General features: G+C 36.9%; 1 protein-coding gene across 2 annotated transcripts in view; it reads left to right on the top strand.

The window, feature by feature from the left end:
- BIRC6 (baculoviral IAP repeat containing 6) overlaps window positions 1-27,704 on the top strand; it is a 187,403-nt gene that overhangs the window by 23,003 nt on the left and 136,696 nt on the right. For both annotated transcript variants that reach the window (XM_074896935.1, XM_074896936.1), the window contains exons 6-13: window positions 829-911; window positions 2,097-2,319; window positions 2,423-2,583; window positions 4,425-4,483; window positions 5,793-7,187; window positions 18,329-18,478; window positions 22,817-23,042; window positions 27,335-27,495. In XM_074896935.1, coding sequence (XP_074753036.1) covers window positions 829-911; window positions 2,097-2,319; window positions 2,423-2,583; window positions 4,425-4,483; window positions 5,793-7,187; window positions 18,329-18,478; window positions 22,817-23,042; window positions 27,335-27,495 — 2,458 coding nt within the window. The remainder of the gene's footprint in view (window positions 1-828; window positions 912-2,096; window positions 2,320-2,422; window positions 2,584-4,424; window positions 4,484-5,792; window positions 7,188-18,328; window positions 18,479-22,816; window positions 23,043-27,334; window positions 27,496-27,704) is intronic.

The raw sequence follows: 27,704 nt of genomic DNA on the forward strand, positions 1-27,704 counted from the left end.
AAATTATTAAGCTTAGAGAATAAATACAACCTCAAAGTTTTATTTCACTCCTCTCGTTTCTTTAAATTTTTCATTCTTTGAATTTATTTCTATTATACAACAATTATTTATAATATGGATCTAGATACCAATGGCTAGGTAGCGCATATCATTTTATGTCAATATTGTCTGCCTCATGTCAACTGCAAAGCCTGATAGGTGCAAGTGGATAAAGTTTTTGGAGGATTTCTTAAGGTTGTTTATGAGAAATGCAGGGAATTCATATATTAGAGTTGCATCTGCGTATTCTCAAGCATAATGAAACTTGAAATGTGGTCATGAAAATGCTAAATTTTAAGAGAATGGAAATTTCCATTCTTTCCTTCGATGTTGCTTCATCTAGAAACAGCTATTCTTTGCAGAGGAGTGATATAGAATGCTTTATATTCTAGCAGGTTGAAGGAATAATAGGAAATAGTTGTTTACCCTGTGTTTTTTCAAGCATACAAATGTGCAGTTATTCTGCTGAGGTTCTAAATTTTTTGAATGTTGTGAACTTCTTTCAAAGAAAAAAAAGTCTTAGCAGTGATACTGAGTTCTGTTCTGTCTGTGTTTTTTTTATCCAGTGGCTTGCACAGGTTTTGGTTCTGAATCTCTTCTGTAGTAATATGGTGTATCCTTTTAACGTGAATTACTACCACGTTATAGTATGTAATTTGTGGTCTTTTATACATTTGATGTGGTGCTTTGCTATGCCACTAGAAGGAGAAGAGGACTTGATCACCTATTTGGCAGTGTTTTGTAGTACATAACGATATAAATTTCAAGTGTTTTTTCTTATTTTTATAGCCTGCTTCATCAGGAGATGACAGAGCCATGTGCTTTACCTGCAGTGTGTGTTTGGTATGCTGGGAGCCTACAGATGAGCCTTGGTAAGTTTAATGATATTTGGAGTAGACTTAATTCTGTGCATGAAAAGGTTAGAAAGCTTTGGAGGACAAAGATCAACCTTATCACAAATAAGATTTCTGATGAGTTTAAGGAACAAGAACAGATTTCCAGAATGATTCTATGGGACAAATCACAGAGTAATTCCTGCTACTATGTCAAATCTGTGTAAAATAGTAAGCCCAAGAAATTGAAGTTGGTTTTATGTCTTAATTGTGATTTGCTATTTCATTTAAAATTGTGCCATAGCAAAGATGGCAGCCAACATTTCTTTGCAGGGATTTAAACTCCATCTTCTATATGATTGTGACTAGAACACATCTTTTTTTAAGTTCTTAAACTGCAATGGCGATGCATCGCATGTTTGCCTTTTATGTGAAGTTGCAAGATCCATTACTAATTTCCCGAATCAGCTAAAACTGAGCATAGTGACAGAAATGCAGGACCTTATACTGATTTTAAAAGAATTCCTAATCTAATTTTTGTCTTGATTATTTGGTAATTTAGAATTGTTAACTGAACACATCAGATTCGTGGCTTGCTCAAAACTTTTCGTTGTAATATTATCTTCATAGTCTGTGTCTCATCCTTTCCCTTGTTCTTTTCCAGACATTTTGTAGGAGTGTAATTGCTCTTTGCCATGGCTCTGCCTTAGGTATATATTGAGATTAAAAGGGTTTTTTTCATGATTCTTGGTCAATGTGTCATTCAGGACTGTTTTCAGTTTTGATTTTTGTAAATGTAGATGTAGAACTGAAGACAGGACATTGCTTCATCTTATTAAGGTTACTCACAGTATGTCCTAACATTGCAATTCTAGTGTACGTTCTGTAGAATTTAGTCTGCTTTTCTTCATGAGGACATAATGGGCTACTACCTACAGAAGAATTATTTTTTCAAACAGACAAATTATATTGATCACAGTATGTAGATTCTTCCATTTGAATATGAGTATCTATTAAGCGATCAAAGGTTGTAATATGGTCTCCTATTGAGAAACAGCAGGGAAACCTGCGTTAGTAACTTCAGAACTCTCTTGTATAGTTGACTGCAGTACAGTTCAAACAGTTCAGTTTCAGTTTCACTTCAAGGGCTGAGTTTGTATACGATGTGTATATTTTTCACAGTAAGAAATCAATGTTTGCTGTGTTTGTTTTTAATATGAAAAGGTCTGAACATGAGAGACATTCCCCAAACTGCCCATTTGTCAAGGGTGAGCACACTCAGAATGTACCTCTTTCGGTCACACTGGCAACAAGTCCAGCACAATTTCCCTGCACAGATGGCACTGACAGAATAGCCTGCTTTGGATCTGGAAGTTGCCCTCATTTCCTAGCTGCTGCAACAAAGCGAGGAAAGATCTGCATATGGGATGTTTCCAAACTTATGAAGGTATACAATATAATAAACAACCAGTTTTTATTAACTGATTACTGATTTAGCATACCTTGATTTAAATCAAAGACCTCTTCTGATTTTTGTTGTTATTTCTCAGGTCCACTTAAAATTTGAGATCAATGCATATGATCCAGCTATTGTGCAGCAACTTATGTTATCAGGAGAACAGAGCTCAGGGGTTGACTCAAGGAGACCAACACTGGCATGGCTAGAAGATTCATCTAGCTGCTCAGATATACCAAAATTAGAAGGCGACAGGTATGCCGATCTACAAAATTAGAAATATGAAATGCTGCTGTGAAGTGGTAAATGCTGTTCAGTTAAGTCATGCTTTGTCAAACATAAGATTGGTAAGATTTTTTTTTAATGGAGATAATTTTTTTAATCACTGTATATCTGTACACAGTTCAACACTTAAAAGACCCAATAATCTAAATTGCTATCTTTGAAGCCAGCTCCATTTTATTCCCGCAGTTTCAGTTTTTATATTCCACTAACAGAGAGGTACCAAATCTCATTGCTGCCCTGTGCTGATGTTCCAGAGGTAGAAAAAAAGAGAAAGGACTCTAAGTTTAGGAACAGCTTTTAATTTTAATTATCGATTATGCATTTCAGGTTTTGAAAGTAAAGACTACTCGTGGACTTCTGGAACATGCTTTTATCTGATTGCTTCATCATAATTTCTGGTTATGTTATTCTGAAAATAAATTACATGGATATTGCTTTCATTTTGTACTTTTAACGTATACATACAGACTCTAAACAATTAGACAGTCCTCTTGCAAGCTTTTAAATAAGCTAGAGGGTGTGCCGGTGCTTAGAAAATGTCATGTGAGAAAAAGCACTGTTCTTTCATTTAGGCTTCTTACAGTCTATTACTGGAAACTCCTTTCTCATATTGCTAAAACTCAAACAAAAGAGTGAATAATTGTTGGAAAACTCAGGACAAAAGGTGTTTGGGGAGTCTTGCTAGTTTTCTTTCTTCTTAAACTGCATCATCATGGAAAGTAACAGTACTGCTACATGCCCAGGAAAGTAAATCTTTGATTTAAGCTTGGTGTGATTCCTGCAGTACTGCAGAACAAATACAAAGCTTGCTCTTCTGAAGAAGGTATGTAGAAATGTGGGCAACATCTGTGTGTGTAGCCTAACAGCCACTAGGGTCTAGTTTACTATAGCTTTAGGGCTGTATATTCCTTGAGAGTTAAAGAATTAAGTCAATTTAAGTGCTGGTTAAAGGACAGTACAATCAGTACAATCATACTGCTCAGAAATAAGCATCTTTTACTTCATTTAATGTATATGAAATTTACTATCACTTTCCCGCTCAAAGGGAAGCTGGGTGAGAATCCAAGTATTGAATTGTCACTGTCTTGTCATGAAGTGAAGGTTGATTAAGTTTGAGCTGGTACTGGCTTGGTACTGTGAGTAGTTATCTCTGAAGCTGCAAAGGCATTACTGTTCTTTGTGTGTAAAGAGCTTGTAACAGGAAATTGTTTCTTGTATTGGAAAAACCAGATGCATAAAATCTTCATATCTTCTTAGAACTACTGAAGGACCTGTTTTTCTTGAAGAAGTGTATTGAACAGAATATGCTTTTATGAAAAAAATGATTCATCTATTAGTATTTTTAAAAGCAACAGACTTTTCATACACCCTTTCTGTACTAGCCACAAAATCGCCTTGGTAGATTTGAAGACCAGTCTGGCAGCTCCACCTGTCAGAGACTATTTGAGGAATTCTGAAGAAGGTGTCATCAGTTCTTAGAGGTTGTTTGGTTGGTTTTGCTTTTCTTGGAAAGATTCCTGAGAACTGGCTTTCATTTTAATTTCATTTGTGTCTGAATTGTTGGGAATACAACAGTAAAATGAGGCAAACAGAAAGCTGGTCTACTGGTTCAATGACAGAGGAAAAAAATCTTTATATTGTTAGTGTTTGTGACCAACTCATCAATAGGTATACAGTGCTGACTGAAAGAAATGCCAGGCTATAAAACACATTGTCTTTTTTATCTTTTTTAAAAAAAAAAAAAAAATTAAAAATAAGAATGCAGCTACAGTGTACATGGTGTCATACATGCTTTTTTTTTTTTTTTTCAGTGATGACCTACTGGAGGATTCAGACAGTGAAGAGCATTCCAGATCGGAATCTGTGACAGGTAGGTTATATCTGATCCATGTAATAATTTAGAGGTCAGGAGGGAAACTGTTCTTCTCAGGCTTTTAAAAAAAATGTGTCAAAACCATTGATACTATATTCACTGTATTGGAAAAAAGGAAAAAGATTGACCTTGAAAGCAATGCCAGTATTTAAGTCACTGTTTGTGTGGTGGAGAGATTACACGCAGGAGGAAAGAAAAACCCTACTTTGTTGGTTAATAAATGTCTTATTTGACAACAAGCATTGCTTATCTTGCTGTCAAAGAACACACAAACTAATTTAAAAGAACTTGCTTAGAATGGGAACGAATTACAGCTGTACAAAACCCTTTAAAGTCAGAGGACTGCCAGAGAGAGTTCCTTTATCTTGGTTGTTTCCCTGTGGGTATGCATTTCAGTAGAGTATTTCTCTTCCTGAATAAAGATTTCATATGGAAGCAGAACAGTTCTATGCATGGTGTTCTTGTGTTGTTTTCTTAGAGGTTGAATGAGAAATTTTGATGGGAGGGAAGATTACATGCTTATTTTCCATAATCCGGTTTACATCTGGAGTAAAGATCAAGTGGGGAAGAAAAGAACACGTGCATGTGCATACATAGAAAGAAATAGACTTGAGATGTAAAAAGTATTTTTTTCAAGAAATGTATTAGCAAAGATGGTGTTCTGTCATTTATGCTTAAATCACCTCTTAATCTGGATTTGTACCATGTCCTTTGTTTTTTATAGCTCAAGTTAGTTGAACTCTTTTGATTCATTGTTATTTTTGCAGTACTGCTTAATTTGATCAGGCTATCTCTCAGGTTTTTACTGAGTTTTGTCATAGCTTCGAGTTCTTTCTATTAGGTGGTCTGTTACATGGGAGAATTATCAAGTTTTAGAGTAAAATGGCATGTTTCTCAACTAAGATTGGAGAATAAATCTGCTGAATTGCAGATTTTTGATGATACAAGATTGCCTAGGAAGGATGTGGAAAAAATACATGGCAGAAGATGAATTGTTTAGCTGGATTTCAGTATGGTGGTCTAGCCCGAATAATTGGTAGAATGATAATGCTGTTTGCTGGGAGACTTGTTCCAAAGAATAATGTCCTTTTCTCTTTTGATAAAATTAGGAGAACCATTAGTCTAGCAGAAGGAATGTTTTTGGGTTATTGTTTCTTGATTATCAAATCTTGAATATATGAAATGTTTTAATGTATTGAAACTGTAGTGCTTTTTCCTTAATTATGAGGATAAATCCGTAATATATGCAATATAGTTCCATTGGTTTTTTTGAACCTATGTTATATTAAGCATTTTTGTTTTAAAGGGCATACATCACAGAAAGAAACTATGGAAGTCAGCCTTGATATAACAGCTCTCAGCATTCTTCAGCAACCTGAAAAACTTCAGTGGGAAATTGTTGCAAATGTTCTGGAAGACACGGTTAAGGATCTAGAAGAACTTGGGGCAAATCCCTGTTTAGCCAGCTGTAAGAGTGAAAAGATGAAGGAAAAACATCTAGAACAGCACAACATTCCCTTTCCTTGTTTATTAGCCGGAGGTCTATTAACATACAAATCACCTGCTACCTCTCCTGTTAGCAGTAACTCTCAGAGGTCACTGGATGGCTTAAGTAGGACTCGAGGTGAGAGTGTCTCGGAACAGGGATCAACTGACAATGAATCCTGCACTAATTCAGAACTGAATTCCCCTCTGGTAAGGAGGACTTTACCTGTATTGCTGCTATACAGCATTAAGGAGTCTGATGAAAAAGCAGGAAAACTCTTTTCACAGATGAACAATATTATGAGTAAAAGCATACATGATGATGGTTTCACAGTTCCACAGATCATTGAAATGGAACTGGACAGTCAGGAACAGTTGCTGTTACAGGATCCCCCTGTGACTTACATTCAGCAGTTTGCAGATGCTGCAGCCAACCTAACTTCTCCGGACTCGGACAAGTGGAGCTCTATGGTTCCCAAGCCTGGGACTTTGGTTCAGTGCCTGCGTCTGCCAAAGTTTGCAGAGGAGGAGAACCTGTGTGTAGATTCAATCACTCCTTGTGCAGATGGAGTTCATTTGTTAGTAGGACTGCGGACTTGTCCTGTTGAATCTCTGAGTGCAATAAATCAAGTAGAGGCCTTGAATAATTTAAATAAATTAAACTCGGCACTATGTAATAGAAGGAAGGGGGAACTAGAATCAAGTCTTGCTGTAGTGAATGGCACGAGTATTGATGTAATCCAGCATGAGTCACCAGCAGATGTACCAACTCCTTTAATAATTCAACCTGAACAGAGAAGTGTTAGTGGTGGATACCTAGTGCTTTATAAGATGAATTATGCCACTAGAATAGTTACTCTAGAGGAGGAGCCAGTAAAAATCCAACATATCAAAGACCCCCAGGACACAATTACCTCAATGATTTTGCTCCCACCAGATATATTGGATAATCGAGAGGATGACTGTGAGGAGCCTATAGAGGAAATACAGTTAACTTCTAAAAATGGCAGTGGGAGAGAGAGAAGATCTGAGATCTCTACTCTTGGGCACCTGGTAATAACTACTCAGGGAGGATATGTAAAAATACTAGATCTTTCGAACTTTGAAATTCTGGCCAAAGTGGAGCCACCTAAAAAAGAGGGCACTGAGGAACCAGATATGTTTGTCTCTGTGATATACTGTTCGGGCACAGACAGATTATGTGCATGCACCAAAGGTAAGACTTTTCTTAAAAATTTCCTTTTAATGCTTCATTTGACTATATGTATTTGGATTATATTATAGAATGTCAGAATCTAAGTTTCAAAACAGTAATAGGCAAATTCCCTTGAATTTATGTACAGTTTAATTCTGTTCTTGGGAGCATGGACTCTAGTTAATGCCTTATTTTAAAGGTAGATTTTAATTTCTAAAATGGGAATAACTCCTGGGTATCTCCAAGGTACTAGTAAATTTGTTCTCGTAGGGCCACAGATTTTCTTAAATCCAAACCAAATAAAAGTGTTTCTTGTATGTAATTATTTCTGTGCTAGAGAGCCATGTTTCAGAAGAATGTTTCCTGTCTGATGATATTCAGGGTACAGAAGATAACGCTTTTATTCCTTATTCCAGTGGTCAGTTGTATCTTTCACACGGGGCTGCTGGTTCTGCTTCAGCCTTTTGCAATGGGATTACGCTTTCTTGAGTTTGAGAGCCAGACTATCTATGTGGGATTGTTAAATTTCTAAAATGAACACAAGACAGAGGGGAGTGTATCTCAATTCAAGGCAACTGCTACTTCATCCCTAAACCACCACACACCTCCCTGCTTCCTTGTGTCCCATTGGGGCAGTGGAAGCAGCTCTGGCTGTCATCCAGCTGAGTTCCTCAATGCATCAATGTCTCATTTAGTTCTGCACTTGAAGAGAGCTCTGGTGGAAATGCTTAGCCTTTCAGAGGGACTAAGCTGATGCAATGGTTCACACATTTCAAATGAACTCCCACCAATATAATGTGGAACTTTACTAGAAGAATGTAAATTGACACATTTCTTCCTTCCATGGTGGTTTCATGCTGATTACAGTTCTCCTATGAGCAGTTGTTAAACTCAAATCAGATTTACCTGTTATTTCCAACAGATAAACTCGAGCTTATTATAAAAACCTCATGTCTGTTAAGGGCCCTGTGTTCATCACTTACCTACGAAGAGTTTGAGCAGTGGAGATTTTAGATTTGCTTTTTTAGTGTGGATGTAAACATCGCATGTTAGCAGCCAGTATTTACATTTGAAGATTCCCAATGGAAACATATTTACTAAATTGTTCTCTTTTGGTAACTGCTTTTGAAGAAATGTCTATTAAACTGTTCCAGCTTTATTTAATAATGCATGGGTTTTTCCTAGTTAAAAATGACTTCTAACTGAAGGGTTAATTGCCTTTGAAAACCGTTGGTGTAGCATCTATGTCATAATGTTTTTACCTGTACTTTGCTGATCGAACTGCAATGTCATTTAAAAAAACCCAACCCTTGCTAAGGTTTTCTTCTACAGAATTCTACTACTATTCATTTATTTCATAAGTCTATTCTGTCTTTCTTATGTTTTAAGATTAATGATAACAGTTAAAGGACTTATTGTTACCGTGCACGGTACTTTCCCATCCGGTGTTAGCATGTATGGTAATTATATTCTTCTAGCATTCGGTATTATCTAAACCTGTTTTGGAACTTTGAGTGTAAGACATGCAGGTCTGTTGAGTTGGGAGCATTTGTTCTGTGTGCGTAGGAGTATTTGTGTCTTCTGCCTAGATAACCACCACCTCTGTTACTGACTGGAGAATCCTTTATCTTCCTCATAACAGACAAGCACATTATTCTGCTTTCTCAGTAAATATCTCTATACTTTTTTTCTCTCTGAGAGTGTTACAATCTCGATCTAGTAATTTATAAATAGCTTTGCTGTGACTTCTTCTGTTCTTGCTGTGTTTAAGATGACTGGAATTTTTGTTTGGTTTTCTTCTGTAGTCCAATATGCTACAGGTATCTCTCTGCCCTTAAGTTTCCTCTTCTGAATATAGTACTTTGATAACTCTTAATTTTTTTATCAATTGATTTTTTTTATCTTTCATTTCCACCCACTGCACCTCTATTTGGAATTTAATTTTTCTGCTCTGCATCCAAATTACAGTGAACTTCAGAATTCATTATTTTCACTGTTTATATATCTTTGGGAGCTTTATATTTCTGTTACTATTTGAACATTTAAGTCACTTCTCCTGGTATAATTTTTCTCACTTTTGAGAAATTAAGGAACCAGTGTCCATTAGAAGTCTGGATTTCAGTGTCTGATACTAGATACATATGAATCCTGAGAGTCCTAATGTTTATGCCAAAATATGAAGCTTTGTAAAGAGTGTCTTGATCTTAAATGTTTATAAATAACTGTACTGCATAAAATTCAGGAATACTAAAAGGAAAAAGCAAATCAAAAAGCTTAACTTACATTTATCCTACATCTTATTGCACATTTGAATAACTTGGTGTAAGGAATAGCTTTTGCTTAATTTTTGTTGTGTTGAATTGTAATCATCCTTTAATCTTTCTTCTCTAAGTTGGTAAAATTGCTTGCTTATCTGCTAGGTGGCTGAAAATATTATTACTTTTTCTTAAATGCAATTTTCTTAGGCTTCTTCCAAAATCAGTTTGAGGTGTTTGCTCCTCTGTAGTTACTGCCACATATGGAATGGTGCCTGCAGCCTGACAGCATTAGGAATATATGTGTTGAAAGTAGAATAACTATATTCACAAATGTATTCAACATTAATCCTTCTATCAAGTAGCTTCTAGTTCAAAGACTTAAGTGAAAATGCCAAGTAGAAGACTTGAAACCTTCATGCACTGGAAATGCTTGGATGATGTTGGAAAACTATTCAAAAATATAAGCTGAGGAGTACATTCTTTCCTGTTTACTTGGATGGTGGGAGTAGGCAAAGAGGTACTTTAATGTCCAGAAGTTTTGGATGCAGAATAACCTTTTTTTTTTCTACTGCTTCTGCTTGTTGACATATTATTTTTGTTGGTAGATGATATAATTTTTCCTCTAGCTGCCTTTAAGATACAACTGAAAAAAAATCTTTATGTGAATGGGTGTTTTGGGTTTTGAGTGGTTTTATGTAAAGATGTTTCAGACCTGCATTTCACATCATTCATCTTTGTGAGTTGGGAATAATGATTCTTATTCCACTTCAAAACGTTATCTCTCAGTGTCAGCTTCAGGTACTTCTGTTTCTGCAGGGACTACCTGGAGCTGACCTCTGGGGGGGAGTGTGCAGCTATACTCTAGGTTCCAGTTCTGTTAAGCAAACATAGTAGACTTTGATCTCTTTGTATTCTGCTTTCTTTTACCTTTAGTCAAGGGAGACTATAGTTAATATCCCCCTTAGTAGTGCTTTGTAATTACTTTGGCTTCTTCAGGGATCTGCTTGGCAGAATAGCATGGGATAAAGCCCTGGAGGGAAGATGGACCCAAAAAAGCTCGTTAGTATTGAAGGATCACCTCCTCCAAGCTCAGGAGTCATGCATCCCAACAAAGAGGACATCAGGTAGAAACATCAGGAGACCTGCATGGATGAACAAGGAGCTCCTGGACAAACTCAAACACAAAAAGGAAGCCTACAGAGTGTGGAAGCAAGGACAGGTATCCTGGGAGGAACACAGAGAAATTGTTCGAGCAGCCAGGGATCAGGTTAGGAAAGCCAAAGCCCTGGCAGAATTAAATCTGTCCAGGGATGTCAAGGGCAACAAGAAAATCTTCTATAAGTATGTCAGTGATCAAAGGAAGACTAAGGAAAATGTGGGCCCTTTCTGGAAGGAAACAGGAGACCTGGTTACCTGGGATATGGAGAAGGCCGAAGGACTCAATTACTTTTTTGCTTCAGTCTTGACCAGCAAGGGCTTCAGCCATGCTACCCAAGCTGCAGAAGGCAAAGACGGGGACTGGAGGAATGAAGAACTGCCCACTGTAGGAGAAGATCAGATTCAAGACCATCTAAGGAACCTGAAGGTGCACAAGTCCATGGGACCTGATGAGATGCACCTGTGGGTCCTGAGGGAACTGGCAGATGACGTGGTTAAGCCACTGTCCATCATATTTGAGAAGTTGTGGCAGTCCAGTAAGTTCCCGCTGACTGGAAAAGGGGAAACATAACCCCCATTTTTAAAAAGGGAAACAAAGAACTACAGGCCAGTCAGTCTCAGCTCTGTGCCTGGCAAGATCATGGAGCAGATCCTCCTGGAAATTATGCTAGTGTGCATGGAAAGCAAGGAGGTGATTGGTGACAGCCAACATGGCTTCACTAGGGGCAAATGGTGCCTGACAAATTTGGTGGCCTTGTACGATGGAGTTACAGTGTTGGTGGAGAAGGGAAGAGTGACTGATGTCATCTATCTGGACTTGTCAAACACTTTGCACTCTGTCCGCATGACATCCTTGTCTCTAGATGGGAGAGATGTGTATTTGACAGATGGACCACTTGGTGGATAAGGAATTGGCTGGATGGTCACACTCAAAGAGTTGCGGTCAATGGGTCCATGTCCAAGTGGAGAGCAGGGACGAGTGACATTGCTCAGGGGTTAGTGTTGGGACTGATGCTGTTGAACATCTTTGTTGGACACACAGGCAGTGGGATCGAGTGCACCCTCAGCAAGTGTGCTGATGACACCAAGCTGTGTGGTGCAGTTGGCACACTGGAGGGAAGGGATGTGCCATCCAGAGGGAGCGGGACAGGCTTGAGAGGTGGGCCTGTGAGAACCTCATGAAGTTCAATAAGGCCAAGTGCAGAGTCCTGCACAGGGGTTGGGGCAATCCCAAGCACAAATACAGTGTGGGCAATGAGTGGATTGAGAGCAGCCCTGCGGAGAAGGACTTGGGGATATTAGTGGATGGAAAACTGACTGTGACCCAGCAACGTGCGATCTCACCCCAGAAAGCCAACCGTATCTTGGACTGCATCAGGAGAAGTGTGGGCAGCAGGTCGAGGGACGTGATTCTCCCCTTCTACTCCCCTCTTGTGAGACCCCACCTGGAGTCCTGTGTCCAGCTCTGGGACCCCAAGTATAAAAAAGGACGTGGACCTGCTTGAGCGGGTCCAGAGAAGGCCACAAAGATGATCAGGGGGCTGGAGCACCTCCCTTATGAGGACAGGCTGGGAGAGTTGGGGTTGTTCAGACCAGAGAAGATAAGATTCTGGGAAGACCTTATAGCGGTTTTCTAGTACCTAAAGGGGGGGCTGCGGCTCTTTATCAGAGAATGTAGTGACAGGACGAGGGGTAATGTTTTTAAACTGACAGAGGGTAGATTTATATTAGATATAAGGAATAAATTCTTTACTGTGAGGGTGGTGAGGCACTGGCACAGGTTGCCCAGAGAAGCTGTGGCTGCCCCCTCCCTGGCAGTGTTCAAGGCCAGGCTGGACGGGGCTTTGAGCAACCTGGTCTAGTGGAAGGTGTCCCTGCCCATGGCAGGGGGGTTGGAACTAGATGATCTTTAAGGTCCCTTCCAACCCAAACCAGTCTGTGTTTCTATATGGGCCTTTAAAATGTTTTGTGTCATTAATATAAAACAGCTTAAGTTTTGCTTTTATAACATCCAAAATAAGTAAATTATAAATGTATGCAGTAGGCTGACAGGTATTGTTTTTGAATAGGGTTACAACTGTAACATGGTCTTTTGATATTCTTTGAAACCTGTTATCTGGTAAGAGGATCAGATATAGTTTGTTTTAGATGCATAAATTTCCAGAGCTACAGTTGTCACCACCCTCTTTATATCTCAGTTTTCATCAAATAATATTTCTTTTTTTAAATTACAGTCCTACCAAAAATTATTTAAGAAAACAGTCCACAGTATACATTCTGGTTTTTTTCTTTTGTTGAGTTTGTTTTGGACTTCCCTTAATTTCGCTACTTAGCTGTGTTTACCATTCAGGCAATTTTGCTGAACTTTGTTTCAGAATATGGAACGAGGTGGAAAAATTGATGTATCCGAAGTGTTCCTTTTTTTATCCAACGTGAAGTTGCCAATCTCTGCTTGTATTTTGTTTTGGCAGTTTTGAATGTGTGCTTGTTTTTTTGGGAGTATTTTTAAGATCATTGCACCGCTACTGATAATTCTCCCTTGTCAAATTAGGAACTTAAGTGTCTGAAGCCCTCTGAAGAAATATTATTGGGTAGGAAAGTGAGGTGGCATTTCAGACAAATGCTACCAGAAGTGGAAATGTTCATGGGTTTGTGGTGAAGCAGGTACTTCCCTGCCAAACTGTCTGATTGAGTAGGCGTTAAAATCTGTAAGATCTGTTCAAGTGCTTAAGTTCCTTCTAGTGAATGAAGCATTCCTGTATTGTGCTCACCTGAAATTTACAATCTGATTATTTCACGAATCTAACTTTTGAATGTCTGTATTGAGTGAAGGTTTTACAGTAAATCATTTCCCTGTTGAATCCTGTTGAAAATACTCTTTGCATTGAATCTAGCAAAAAAATTATCAACAGAAAGTAAATTTAATTTTTAAGAAGTAGTTCTTCAATAATTCCCTAAATACATTTAGTTATATTTTCGGTTTAATTACTATTTGGAAATAGTTCAGGAAAACAGGAGGGGAAAATTAGAAGTTTTTCTACTGGTTTTCTTCATCAGAAAGAACTCTAGTGCTCTTTCATTCTAGCAGTTCTGTCTTGTGCTTATATTGCTTCAGAGCCAATAGACAAAAAGACCCAGCTCCAACTGAAGTTCAATAATCAGCTTCTCTCACACAGCGATTCCTAAATCATATTGGATCAGTTATTTTGGATATTGTCTGTTTTGAAATTAGTCAAAGTTGAAAGCAGTAAAAGATGATCATGAACACTGGATGTAACCCATCTTGTACATTTGTATCTTACTGATTGTTTTACACTATCATTTATAAGCACTTTTTTCTTAGGTGTCTGTTTTGTGATTATTTTGTTTTAATGTTCTTTTCTAAATACATAATTCTCCTAAATTCTTGCCTGCAGTATTGCATTATAACAAGTTTTCTAGTCACTCACCTTTTTTGGAGAAGTTGTTTTTTCAGACTGGAGTTTGGCATGTCAGAAGTGAGTTGTCCATGCTGATATTCTTGTTGCAAGCCTGGCAGAACTGGATAGCACTTTCATACATTTGAGAACTGATTCCCTCAAATCCTGTACCTTTCAATTACAACAGATTTTTTGCCCTTGAGTTGTATAGTGCTTAATTACTCTCTCAGCTTTTTTCTCTTTTTGTTTGGATATCTTGTTTGTCTCTTTCATGTCATCAGGCATTGTCAGCCTTGTGTACTGATGTATTTGAAGTTCAGGAATCAATTTAGTGTTTTCAGTTTTGTACTTTCATAGACAATGGAGTCTAATGGGACTGGGGAGAGGTCAAGGGTTTTTTCCACATCAGTATTAGTGTTGGAAGTGATGCTAAGAGATCATCTTCAAGTCAGGATCAATTATACTTACCCATTCAGGAGTACCGATCAGCCTGTTTTTGAAGATCTTCAGCATGAAGATTTAACAACTTACTCATGAAATTTCTTCTACTGCATGCTGTCCTTGATGATTTTTTTTCCTAGTGTTTAGCCTGCAGTATCTTTGCTGATTGGAGTCATTACTATTCTTTATGAACATGGCAAATATATTGCTTCAAAAAGGGGGGAGACAGAGTTTATTTAGGTACTGGCCTCCTCCAAACATTTATTTTCTTAAGCTGAATATCTTCAATCCTTTTCAGCTTTCATCAGGGACTCTGAAAGAAACAAACACCCTTATTCTCCCCTCCAAAAGACCTGCTCAAGTCAGTCCACATGTTTCTTGATGAGATACCCAAAAGCAGGCACAGTAATCCTACAGATGTCTTTGAATGGAACAGAAGAATTCCTTAGCAACTCTGCAGTCTGTACATACCATGTGTGTGTATACATAGTGGGATGTTTGCACTTTTGAACAGGAAATTGAATCAGGTTTATCTTCTGACTCACAAGAGCCTCTTTTACAGAACTGCTGGCTCGCTGATTTTCCTTCATCCCGTAATAGTGCATTTAATTATTTCTTGCTAGGCATAGTAACTTTCACTTGTCCCTATTCAATGGCATTCTATTTTTTCATAAATTGGATGGAATTTTACAGCTGAAATCTCCAAGAATAGTGTAAATTCTGTGGAGTGAGGTTTTGGAGAAGCTTTCTTGAGGACATTTTTCAAGTGTTCTGAACTAGAATATTTAGAGCTAACCCTTTCTCTACAGCCTAGTGGTGAGACAAGGAGGAGTGAGTTTTCTAGTGGATAGTTTCCTGTGTTATGGCTTTGTTTTCTTAATTTCTTTAACTATTTGGCTATTGTTTAGCTATGTGCTTGTGTTGTGTTTCGCTATCGACAATTGTGTTACTCTTCCAGACTCCTGCCAGAGTGCAGGATATGTTCAGGATACTGAACATTTCACCAGATTGGCTTTGACTGTAGTGGTCTAGTGTCTGATACGTTCTCTAACTTGTGCCAGTGCTGATTTCCTGAAACCGTAACTGTTCTGCCAGAAGGAAGCTTGGGATTTATTTAGATGGATTTGTGATTCTTATGTTCTGTTTGTATAACCCACCAGGTTCTTGAGTCCAAGCAAATTATGGATTTTTAAATACAATTCAGAATTAAATTAACAGTGTTTTGAATGTGTTGCCTGTTGTTTTTGGGAAGTATAATGGTGCTGGTTTCCAGTTCTCATTTGTTATCACTGAGTCAGTGTCAACTTTCATATCTTCTTGGTAGTGTGAGAAGAAGCATTTATTGCCTCTTTCAAAGTGATGCAAGCAGAGAAGTCTTCAGATAAACCACTGCTTAGAATAATTGCTACCTGGCTAGAATTGGAAAGCACCAGATGAGTCTAGTAGTGCATAGTGCATACCATGAGCCAGTAGTAACACCAAAAGAAGAAAAAAAAAAAAAAAAAAAAAAAGTGCAGCATTGACTTCTGCACAGTTGTGGGTTTTTTTCCTGACACTTGACTATAGGAACTGTGATATCTCTGAAACAAATAATTAAGCATGCATCATCAGAAGCTTGTCTTCGGCTGTTCCAGGAGAACAAATGCCTCTTTTGTGATACGGAAACAAAGCCACCTGCAAGATTTTGGAGCATGCATAAGCACCAGTAATTTGGAGCATGCCTAAGGACTAATAATTTTATAGGCTAATACTGCATAACTGAAGTTCATGATAAACTTATTTACAGAAGCTTTTTAAAAACAAATATGAGAAGATGAGATATCTCAAGTTCAGCACAGAATTTTTCTTAGAAAAGAGCTGGAGTCTCAGGAATGCAGGGATTGTGACTTTCTCTTCTTTTTGAAGTATGGATAAAATGGTAAGGATGTGTTTTGCTGATGTTAATTAGTCAGAAACTCAGAAACTTGGTTTGAGAGTCAAGGTTTTGTTTCTTTAAAACCAAACCCTACCCAGTTAGCTACAGAATAAGTGAGACCTTGGCATAAATTTCCCTTAAAAACCCAGAACTTTCTGAAGTTCTTCAGCATTTCTCCTGCTGTGAGCCATAAAACTGGCAGATGGTGCAAGCCAGTATGCTGAACTTCCATTGCATGAAGGCGTACTTTATTTCCAGGACAGGAGATTACCTGGTTTTGATTGTTGAGATCATTCTGATCTTCGAGCAGTAAACAGAACAGGAAACAGTCTGAGCTGATTACCAAATGAAGCTGTCAAGGTCTGTGGTTTTTAATGTGTCACTAATTCTCTTTCTTTGAGGAAAATTACTTATTTGTGGGCTGTTTATAATTTCAAGGAAACTAGTAAGTGTTATTTGCTAGAACTATTTTTTTTCCTTTCCAGTCTTGGTATCTACTTGGGATGTACTGTTCTGCACTTGAGGGTAGGTGGACTGGAGCTGAGAGAGGGGTGGTACTGTCTTCTTATAGGACCTCGATGAGAAAAGCCATTCCTTGGCAGGGCCTAATGGTTTAATGAAATAGATGTTTAATGAGATAGAATAAAAACCAAATATAGATAGTTAGAAAACCTCATGTCCCTTCACATGCTGGGAGGGTGCAGTATCTATCATGCAGCATCACCCAGATCCCGGGTAGGTTTTCCCACAGCACACTGCACAGATCCTGTCCATGGAGAGGTTCTTCCTTTTTGGCCATTTGAGCTATTATTTTCCTCCTTTTATTCTGTCTTGTTAAAACAACTCTTTTGTTAAGCCATTTGTTATTGGGCCTTTCTTATTGAGGTCCAGAAGCAAAACCTATACCAACTCTCTCTGTACTTCTCATGTCTTTTCTCTGTGTCTCTCACATGCTTGCTGTCTGTCTCATTGTGCCTCTCTACTGCTCTCTGTTTCATTCCCCTTACCACTCACAGTGCAGAACATGTACCTGCTGACTATGCTTTTACCTTGGGTTTTTATTATGTGTATTATCTCAAGTTTGCTTGTTTTGGATTACCTGGATAATTTGTATAACAAGGTTTGTCATAACATTAGTCAGATGTTGAAGGATAGTCTGTAATCAATTTTCAGCAAAAGTATGAAAGGCCTAATGTAGGATTTTCTTCTCTAAATCCTTCTGATTAGGATTTTTGTATCTTCTGAAACTGTTAACAACTCTTCCCCTCCTTCCAACCTTATGTAAAATTGAGCATTCCTTCTCTGACTTCTTTGTGAATGACAGAATTAATCTATGTATATCTGTAATGGTAAGTAATGGGCAACTTCTTTGATTTCAAGTTTCCATCAAAGCACTGTGTCCGTAGAAAATGTTGGACTTGCTCTTTTGACTGTTGATGTGATCAGTGTTGTAATTCCAGGTTTGATGAAATAATGTAAAGGGTCCCTTAGTTAGGAGAGTTCAGTGGAGAAGTGGTTTTTTCAGTTCTCAAATATTGTACCTTAAAAGGAAATACATGCAACCTATACAAATGAGGTAATGTAGGCCTTCACTTGACATGATGGAATATTTTCTGATTAAAAGCATAATTTGAATTATGGAAAGTGTCATAATGGTTATGATTTTGTGTTTCTATTGAAGTTTCTTTAGTTAATTACCTTTTATTACCCCCCCCGCCCCCCCCTATTTTTTTTCGTTTGATGCCATTCACAACTGCAGTCAGTATTTTTGTAGTTCTGTTTTGCATTTACCCTGAAAAAATTTGTAGTAGTAAAGCAAAGTGAGTATTCCTGTATAATCTTACTGATTTCAGGTCCTGCATAATTACTGTCATAATTGTGTAGCACTTCAACTGCAAGCCTGTCTTGTGAGTTGAGTTTAGCTGTATGTCTGCCTAAACTATCTTCTTTTGTTGTCTGTGACAATTTTAGGTGGAGAACTTCATTTCCTTCAGATTGGAGGGACCTGTGATGACATAGATGAAGCTGATATACTTGTAGATGGATCCCTTTCCAAAAATGTAGAACAGTCATCAGAAGGCACCAAGCCCTTATCTAACCCTTCTAGTCCAGGCATTACAGGTAAATTGCACATTTAAATGTATTGTAAGTAAAAATGCTTTTGTAATTTTTCGAAGTTCTGTATTAAGATGATTTTGAGTTCTTTAATAGTGTGCTGCTTTATACTTTTTTGCTGCCTGAAATTGGAATTCCGTAGTTGCTGTTTATCTATCCCTGGTTATGTACAAGCATAACAATTTAACAGTTCCTGATTTTAAAAGAAGCAAGACTTTTGTATAATTGCTTGTTTTTTCCATCTTTAGATGTTATTTTAAGTGTGACAGACAGGGAAAAACAGGTAATTGTGCAGACAGTGAGCTTCCCTCATTATTTAAATAGGCTTGAGCTCTTTATTTGGAATTAAAATCATATGTTCTTTATGTAAAATTGGCTTAACGTTTCATGCAGAAGCTGTACAGCTCTACTTAATAAAACTGTACAAAACATGTATTCAACAGGTATTGTTGCATACAGTGACATTTGTGCTCTCTATACGTCAAGCAGTGCAGTTGCTGTTGATAAATTAAGCTTTTGATGTGAACTCTTGAATTTTTGTTTTTAGCAGTTTGTCTACGTTGAACTATGCTCAAATTCTGCTGTCATTTACCTACTACTTTCCTTTCTGGAAAGTGGTCTGCCCTTAGACAGCAAGAAATAATTGTTCCTAATTGTCCAAATTCTATTTTTACCCTAAACATCATATTTAAGTCTTGTCTTTACTACAGTTCTTGTATACCAGTCCTGCCACCAGTCTGGTGCCTTTTGTAGGATTCTGGCCCCCTTAGCTTAAATGAAGAGTTGGGAGAGAGGGTTGTTCCTTTTGTAGTCAGGTGGAAGGGGAAAAATGTGAGGGGCTTCTCCTACTTGTAAGAGAGAACATTAAGTATATAGGTTATGGGAGATCCTGTATGGGTCTCTTGATCTTTTCTCAGCCCTCATCAAAGATGCTTTAGAGTAGATAACTTGTAAGTAAAACTTAAATCTAATTTTGCTGGTTAAGCCTGAGAAAGATTTGAGTCACGCTGAGGTTTTTAAAGTGTGTCTCTATGTATGTATCCTCCATATATCCTATATATATATATATATATATATATATGTATCTTCTCCCTCTATGGGAGAGGACTGAGTGGCAGTACAGGGACCACTTTGGATCATGGCATCTTTGTTGTCAACAGGCTACTTGCCATCTTTCTCCCCAAACCCCTGCTTGCTACCAGCCTTTTAACACTTTAAGTTTGTATGACCCCTGATTTTACTCCACAAGACATGATCAAAAGAGGGAAGGAAAAGATGCTTTTTGTCATGAGATTATAAGCAGAAGTACAGCAGTTGCTGTCTTCTTTACTTTGAGGACTGAATTTCTCCTGCTCCTCTTTTTCACCAAAGGAGCCATTCCTGAAGTTTGAAAAACACTAGGTATTAAACCATTGTACATATGTAAGGGAAAGAAGTCTGTGTCTTTCTTCTGCACCTTTGTTCTTTTGCTAATGGCAAATAAAGCAATAAAGAGAATATGAATATCCAGGACATATGTGTACTTCAATAGATGCTCTCCCTGTACAGTAGCTTATCAGCAGATTTAAGTGACTTGCAATCAAATGGTAATTTTGATGATCATTACTGTTTACATTCTGCCAGTACTGCAATGGAGAAATTATTTTTTTTCTTGTTCTCCTCCCCATCCAGTTTTCCTTATAGGCTCAAATATGGCTTATTGGAACAAGAAAGGAATTTAATTATGTAGACACTTCAAAGTAGCTGTATCTTTAGATGGTGCACAAGCTGCCAGTCCTCCTTTAAGTAGTCCGGTAATTCAGAGTGTAGTATTGCTTGATATCAGTCTGTAATGGTTTCCGGAGAGTAGTTGGATACACAGTAATGGTCAGATAAATTGAGTACTGTTTTGTTGTGGCATCAAACTGGGCCACTAAAAACGGTGAGAGGAGCTTAAAAGTCATAGGAAGCCAGTACTGAAATGAGGGGGCTGGAGAGAAAGTTGAAACCTAATGGTGGTTGCAGAGGTCTTATTATCCTTAACCCGGATAATAGTTCAGACTAAAGTCAATACTGGATTCTTAGCCTATAATATGTGAACAATTGCTAGGACTGTGCAAACATTTTCTAAGTAATGAGGTTGTCAGCGTGTGTATGGATCATGATCAGACATTGCCCCCAACGTTTGTACATCAGTGTTGATTCTTTTTTGATCAAAGTACAAAACAGCAGAAAAAAAATGTTTTCTTCCACTTTTGTGTTAGCAGATAGAGATATAGCTCAACAAAAAGCTTGCTGTTTGGAGAAATGAGCTAGGTGGATCTCAGTGAGCATGAAGTCTTGATCTCTGTATCTCCTTCATAGCTAACAGCAGGCAGCAGCAGGGTGGTTTTATGAAATCACTTCGGTGTTCTTTGAAACTGTAGCTAAAACATACTCTAGTCAGGATAGAAACCACAGTAACAAGCACGAGGTTTTGTCCATATATTGTTTATATATATTGTAGGATTTGTTCGTGTGTTTATTTTTCTCTGTTGTTGACATTCTGTAATGCATTTCTTAAATTTTATTTTTTAGCTTGCATTTACAGCTTGGATACACTTTAAATTATGTTGTTTTAGAAGGAAATATATGTTAACCTTACTGAGTTGTAAATCTTAGATTAGGTTAAAATTATTATTTTCTTTCAAGGAGCAGACGGTTTTTTGTAGTGCAGATTTGAAATAATTGCTTTTTTTAGAAGCTAATTGAAAAAGAACGTTAGTTTTCCTGACCAGTTTAAAACCTTTTTTCAAGTTTGCTGTTAGAACTTCAGCTTTTCATAACTCACTATTACAATATAACAAAAAATCATGTAATTTTGCAAAAGAAGCCAACTATGCTTAATAGCACTGGAAAGTTAAGGCCTCCATTTTTCAATTTTAGGGGTTGATACCAATTTGGAGCAACCACATGTAATAGTCTGAATTTGTAATTGTTTCTGTCGGAGGAGGAGGGAGAATGAAGCATAAAAAACCCAGTCTACTTAAAGATAGAATTGTTGCATAGTTTGAGCTATGAGTGATCTCACTTGTCAGTGTGCTAATGAGGGTCACATTTGGCAGTAAAAAAAATGGTGTTTGTAGTATTGAAATTAAATTTTTAAAACATTTGTTATTTCTAATCTCTTCAGCATTTTCCTGCCTCCTAGACTGAAAAGCAGAAATCATACTTGTTATAATGAGAGTGAATTTTTTGCCATAAATCTGGGTATCTTGAGGTTCTTCACTTTTGGGGGAAGAATTGCATGTGCCTTTCTACTCTCAAGCTGGCTTCTGGTTTCAACATGGCTTGCTTTGCAAGATAGTCTTTAGGTTCAGACTTTACTTTGAGGATGGTGTTTGTGTTGGTGTATTTAATATTGCCCCCACTCCAGGGTGGTGACAGTAGTAATCAGATAGCAAACTTTCTCTTTTTGAAAATCATGATTTCTTTACAACTAAAAGATTTTCTCCAAAATGTATCATTAAGGGAAAATGCTCAAAGTGTAAGAAAAATTACCTTATTTCCCTCAAGTTTTCTTTTTTTTTCTTTTTTTTTTTTTTTTTTGTCTGAGGAAACATTATTTTTAGAGTCCCCTTGGAATGTTTCTTTATGTGTTTGTCTCCCTGGGTATTTTCATTTTCAGTACTTCTTCAATTAATATCCTCCTTTCCTCAGGACAAGACTTGAGTATGAAGACAAGAAGAAAAAATACTTGTTTAGGCCCAGTGTCTTTTAAATGCATTGCATAAAGCTTGTTAATTTTTCACTTATCCCTCTTTTAAGCTAAACTGGGAGCCTTCCAAAACATTCCTTTAATTCACTATAGAACAAGTCTATATGGATAAGCAGGTGCCAGAGTAATGTTTTAAACAGTGATAAAAATGTTGCAATTGTGTAGTAATTTCATATGTCTGTTTTCATGAAATATTAAAAAAAAAGAGGTACTTTTATCTGAGTCAATAAAGGTATTAAAAAAATGTTTAAATCAGCTTTACTTCATTAAATTATAGCTGGCTAATTATTTTTTCCTGATGCTTCTGGTTGAATCCCAGACAACTTGCTCAGAGCTCTTAGTGCTTAGAAAATTTATCCCAGATGAGCTGCCTTCAAAGGGTACTGGCTCAAGGCTAGGGTTGTTTGGTTGTTGTATTTGGGTTTTTTGTTTGGGGGAGGTTTTGGGGTGTTTTAATTCTGTGTGCTTTTTATTGTTGTTTTTTAGAAACTTCGTAAAACATGTAGTTAATCTTACCTGTAGCAGTTTGTATATATTTCAAACTCTTTGTAGGATGTTCTGGAAAAAATATCTATGTAGTAATTACTGTATGTTCTGTAACTATTCAGGAGTTGATCTTTTGGTGGACCAGCCGTTTACCCTTGAAACACTGACATCCCTGGTGGAACTGACCCGTTTTGAGACCTTGACGCCACGTTTTTCAGCCACTGTCCCTCCCTGTTGGGTAGAAGTCCAGCAAGAGCAGCAGCAAAGGCGGCATCCTCAACATTTGCACCAGCAGCACCATGGGGATGCAGCTCAGCATACTCGAACTTGGAAGTTACAGACAGACAGGTAGGTAGGGTAACAGTGCAGAAAAAGTTGTGTGTGTTGCTTAATTAGTTCATACAGCTGCTATAATCACCAATTTCCTGCAATTTAATTAAGTTGTGTGCAAGTGTAAGTGCGTGTAAATTCAAGGCTAATAATCCCTATTTGGTAGTTTGCATTATAGGTCTTTGTGAGGTTGCCAGGGTTGTTTCACTGGACCTTGAAACAAATTGAGAACTCAAGTTTTGAATTCATATATTTTTCTTTGCCAGATGTTGCCATTTCATTATATAGTTAGAGAAGCATGTTCACCAGAATTACAGATATTCTTGATTGTTTCTTTAAAAGTCTGGTTCACCCTTCTTATGCATACACACATTCTTAGTACATTTTTTAATCAGAAAATACAAGTTGCAGGTGCTAGTACGACTAATTAGTTGTCCTAAATGAAATTGTATTGTGTCTTAAAGATGTGATGATAAAATCTGGATTTATGTCTGCTCATGTCAAGTTAAATCTTTCTACTTGAGATGTTTACTTAAGTTGTGCAAAAATTTAGGCAGTATTTTCATTAAAATGAACTGCACCGACTTGGTACGTATAGTACTTAATTTTTTACACATGGCATGAGAATTTGGAATTCCTCTGGGATCCTAAGGACTAGAACAGCAGTGTTGCTGCCTGAAAATGCTTGGAGAAACAAAATATAGATAGAAGTTTAGTTGTGTGTTTTAAGGGATGTGTGTAATAAGGCACTACATATCTTTTGGGTCAGGCTGTCACACATGTGTTTCACTGATATATAAGATTTGGGTAGTAATGTGAAATCTAAATGCCCATTCAGTGGAAACAGTGAAATAGCCAAAAGATGCTAGGGGAGCTAGAGATCATATGTGGGGGAAAAAAACCTTGTCATATAAATAAGTGAAAGCTAGCACGTGATAATGAAGCATTCCAACTGGGAAGACAGGTCTGGAAAGTAGTAGTTGCAGGTGTTTCCAGGACTGACACCTAACATGAGCTAAATTTGCTTTAATTAAGTGTTCATAAGCTATGGTTAAAAACTTGCAGTGCATTATAGGCTTTAAAACCTTTATCTTGTGGTTTTTGCTTTGTGTGAGTAAAATATTCTGTATGTAACAAGTGGAAAGGAGGTGGTTCATGGCAAAATAACTTGCAGTTAAAAATATTGATTATCCCTTGTGCTCAGCAACAGTTGAAAAGTAAAAAGCTACCAATATGAAAGTAGAAGGAAGCAAACAGGGAGGGTAATAGCTGTTAATTGGAAGGTGATAGGTAGAACATTAGCTTATGAATATTGTTTGATTGGAGGAAAAGAATTATGCCTTCTGCAAAGTAAAACAGGAATGTAAAGAGGTAAAATTAAAAGTTTTGGTTTAGTGTTGGAAATCTTTGACAGCTGCTAAATGACTCATGAAGAAAATTATTAAATTACAGTCCCTTTGTTCATAGGGTAGAATATACAGTTTAAAGATTGAGAGCAACATTAGCTCTTAGCTCTTAATTAAAAGTTATCTGGGAAGAAACTTTTTATTTCTGGATTATTTTGTCGGTCCTTAATATGAGGTTCCTTTTATCTCCTCTTTGAGTGTCTCATACTGATTCCTATCAAGATGAAATATGGATGAGTAATGCAATTTGATATGGTAATTCTTTTGTTTCTCAAATACATAGAAGGAAATAATCCTGTAAATGTATTTTAGGGAATGGCATTATATTACACTCATGCTCTTTCAATCCTACTTTGTTATTTTAAAAAGGCTATGTAACGAAGAAAACGGAAAAAACAGCCTGGTTTACCTTATGAATTATCTGAATATCAGTATTTCCCCTTCAGTGGTACTGAAATCTTAAATTGGGCTAATCCTTTTTAAAACAGTACATGAATTCCTAATGTGCTTTGATAAAACAGTGATATCTGAGTTTCCTGGCTTTTTCTCAAATTTATTAAGAAATATTTTATGTATTCATCTTATGCAGACATATTTGGAAATATGTGAAAGAAGGAAAAGCTACCTACTGATGTGGTTTTGAGTGTTTAAACTCTGGAAATGGGTCTGCAGCTCAAAGTTCAGTTGTAGTGGAAGATCAAATATTGATGAGTTGTTCTAGAAAGGGAATGAAAAATATGTTGGAAACATTTTGTAGTTGTGAGAATGATGGTATGTTTGCATTTAGAACACAGTCTTGATTATGTGTTCTTTAAAAAGATGCTATAGATTCAGAAGAGTTTCAAAGGTGAGAAAAGTTTCTAAAAGAACTTGCGTTAGATTATCAAAGTGATGTTTAGGATGGAAATGCTAAAATATTGAGGAAAATAATAAGGAAGTGAATTAATTTCTTTGCTTCCTTGAAGCTTTACACACAAATAAAGAGGATGCACTTAAACAGAGCTATGAGAAATTAAAAAGCTGTTTAAAGGGGAGTTTTTAACTCATCACAGAAATAGATTGTGAAGTTCATTGCCACAGTTGTAAGAAGATCTCTTCACTGTTGGATTAAGGTGAGACCTTCATAGAGGAACATTATTCCATGCTTAATGAGAGATACATAAAACTTCCTTTGGGGCATCTGCTGCTGAATTCTGTCAAAAACAGATTTCTGGGGTAGACGAATAACAGTTGTAATTTGGTGCGGCAATATGTGTCGTATGCAACGTATAGACTACAAAAGACTACTGCAGGCAAACTGGTTTGTTATTTATGGTTTTGTACTAGATCTTTAACTTAAACTGGATGAGCAGAATATTACTTAGTCTTTCAGAAGGCTTGTTTCTTTGAATGTCTCATTCAGTCCATGCTTTACATGACACCTATAGAAAGACATAAAAACCCATCCTCAAACTTCTCCCTGTTTTGCACTGACCTACACGTTCTCTGAGCCAGAGGAAAAGCATGAGTGATTCTAAGTTTTTAGTGTTACATGTGTTAACAGGTTTTTTCCCCCCGGAGTTGTAGGATAAATGTTCATTATATTTTATTTACCTGAGTTATTTGTACAGTTAGCTCAAAATTTTTCACTGTTGCTTCCTAAATCATAACCACAAGCTCTCTTCTATCCATCTTTTGCTTTTGTCCATCTTCCCTCCCAAAATCACTGCTTTTCTATGTTGCTTGTTTTGGAAACATGACGAGTTGTTTTCATTATGAATACCTGGAATCTGTCATGAGTGTATTAATATACTTGCTTGGGGGAGGTATGGCCTTCAGAGATCCTACTGTAAAAAATGCAAAGGATTAAGTAGATTTGTACCAATCCTTAATCTGTTTTAAAATGGTTTTCTGCATAATACTTGTTGTGCAGCATATTATTTGAGTTAAATACCTTTTTGTAATTTAGTTGTTAGGTAAAAATCTAACCAATATTTATAGCAGCATACTCAGTTTCTTAATGTTCTTAGTTATACAATTAAATAAACACAGGCTATCAGAGCTACTGCATTTTAAAAAATTATTTACTGATAAATTGAGAAGATTAGGAGGTGCAGTTTTCTTAAAATGTATACATATTTGACAATGCATGAATAGTTTTATTTGAATTGCTCTTCAGTTTGAACTATTTATTGCATACCTTAGTGTATCAAACTATGGAACTGATCACTGAGGGGTACTTATTATCTCAAGTTTACACTTTCAGTGTAAACCAAAGTTGGCTTCAAAAGGAAAATATGACTCATTAAAAGAAAGCAGCACCCATTTTGCACAGCGCAGGCTTCTGAGCGTGCACCTGGTAAGACTCACTTCTCATCGTGTATAAATTATCAAATGTATTTAAAAAAATAATTTGAAAGTAATATTTTGAGTCTCCTGGATGTGGCTCTTGTGACATTGGAAAGTCACATTGTATAACACCAGTGGAGAAGACCCAACCTGAGATTGCAAGGTAGTTCATACGCTTCACTGATTGGTATATCCTTTTTTAGTGTGGGGTTTATTTTTTCCCCTCATTCTTGGTTTTTTTTTTTTCTAGAAATGAGCAACTGGTATTTATAGTAATATGAAAACAGTACTGTAATGAAGGTAATCGGGAATGTTTTCACTGCTACCTTTATCTGAACATTGATTTGCCCTCTCTTATCAATTGACTTTTAACATGTTTTTCACAAAATTAATGTGCTTAACTGCAGCTTGAAAGACTTTCACTTCAGAAATTCACGTGAATGTCAACTAACGCAAAAAAAGTTTTTATTCTTGTTAAAGAAAGTGTGCATAGATGGAGAATGCACCGGGTAATGCTGTCTGCTTGATCTGATTTTTCTCTTAACACTGGGTCATTGTTGTCTTTTTTCCTGACAGCAACAGCTGGGATGAGCATGTCTTTGAACTGGTTCTACCAAAAGCCTGTATGGTTGGACATGTGGACTTCAAATTTGTTTTGAATTCAAACATCACAAACATTCCCCAGATTCAAGTAACTTTACTGAAAAATAAAGCTCCAGGCTTAGGGAAAGTCAATGGTAAGAAAGAACTTAACATATCTTTCAGATTATTTCTTTTCTCGAACTCATTATTCTCTGTGATATATATTAGAAGAATTGCTTAAAATTGTGTAAATATTTCAGTTTACTTATTTCTATTTTATTCGATTTCTCAGCATCATAGTCTGTTTTCACTTACCATGTTTGAATGTAAATTGGGGAAGTAAACTGGGTGAACAGTTTCAAAA

This window comes from Athene noctua, chromosome 1 (assembly GCF_965140245.1).
Source record: "Athene noctua chromosome 1, bAthNoc1.hap1.1, whole genome shotgun sequence".
Lineage (NCBI taxonomy): Eukaryota > Metazoa > Chordata > Aves > Strigiformes > Strigidae > Athene > Athene noctua.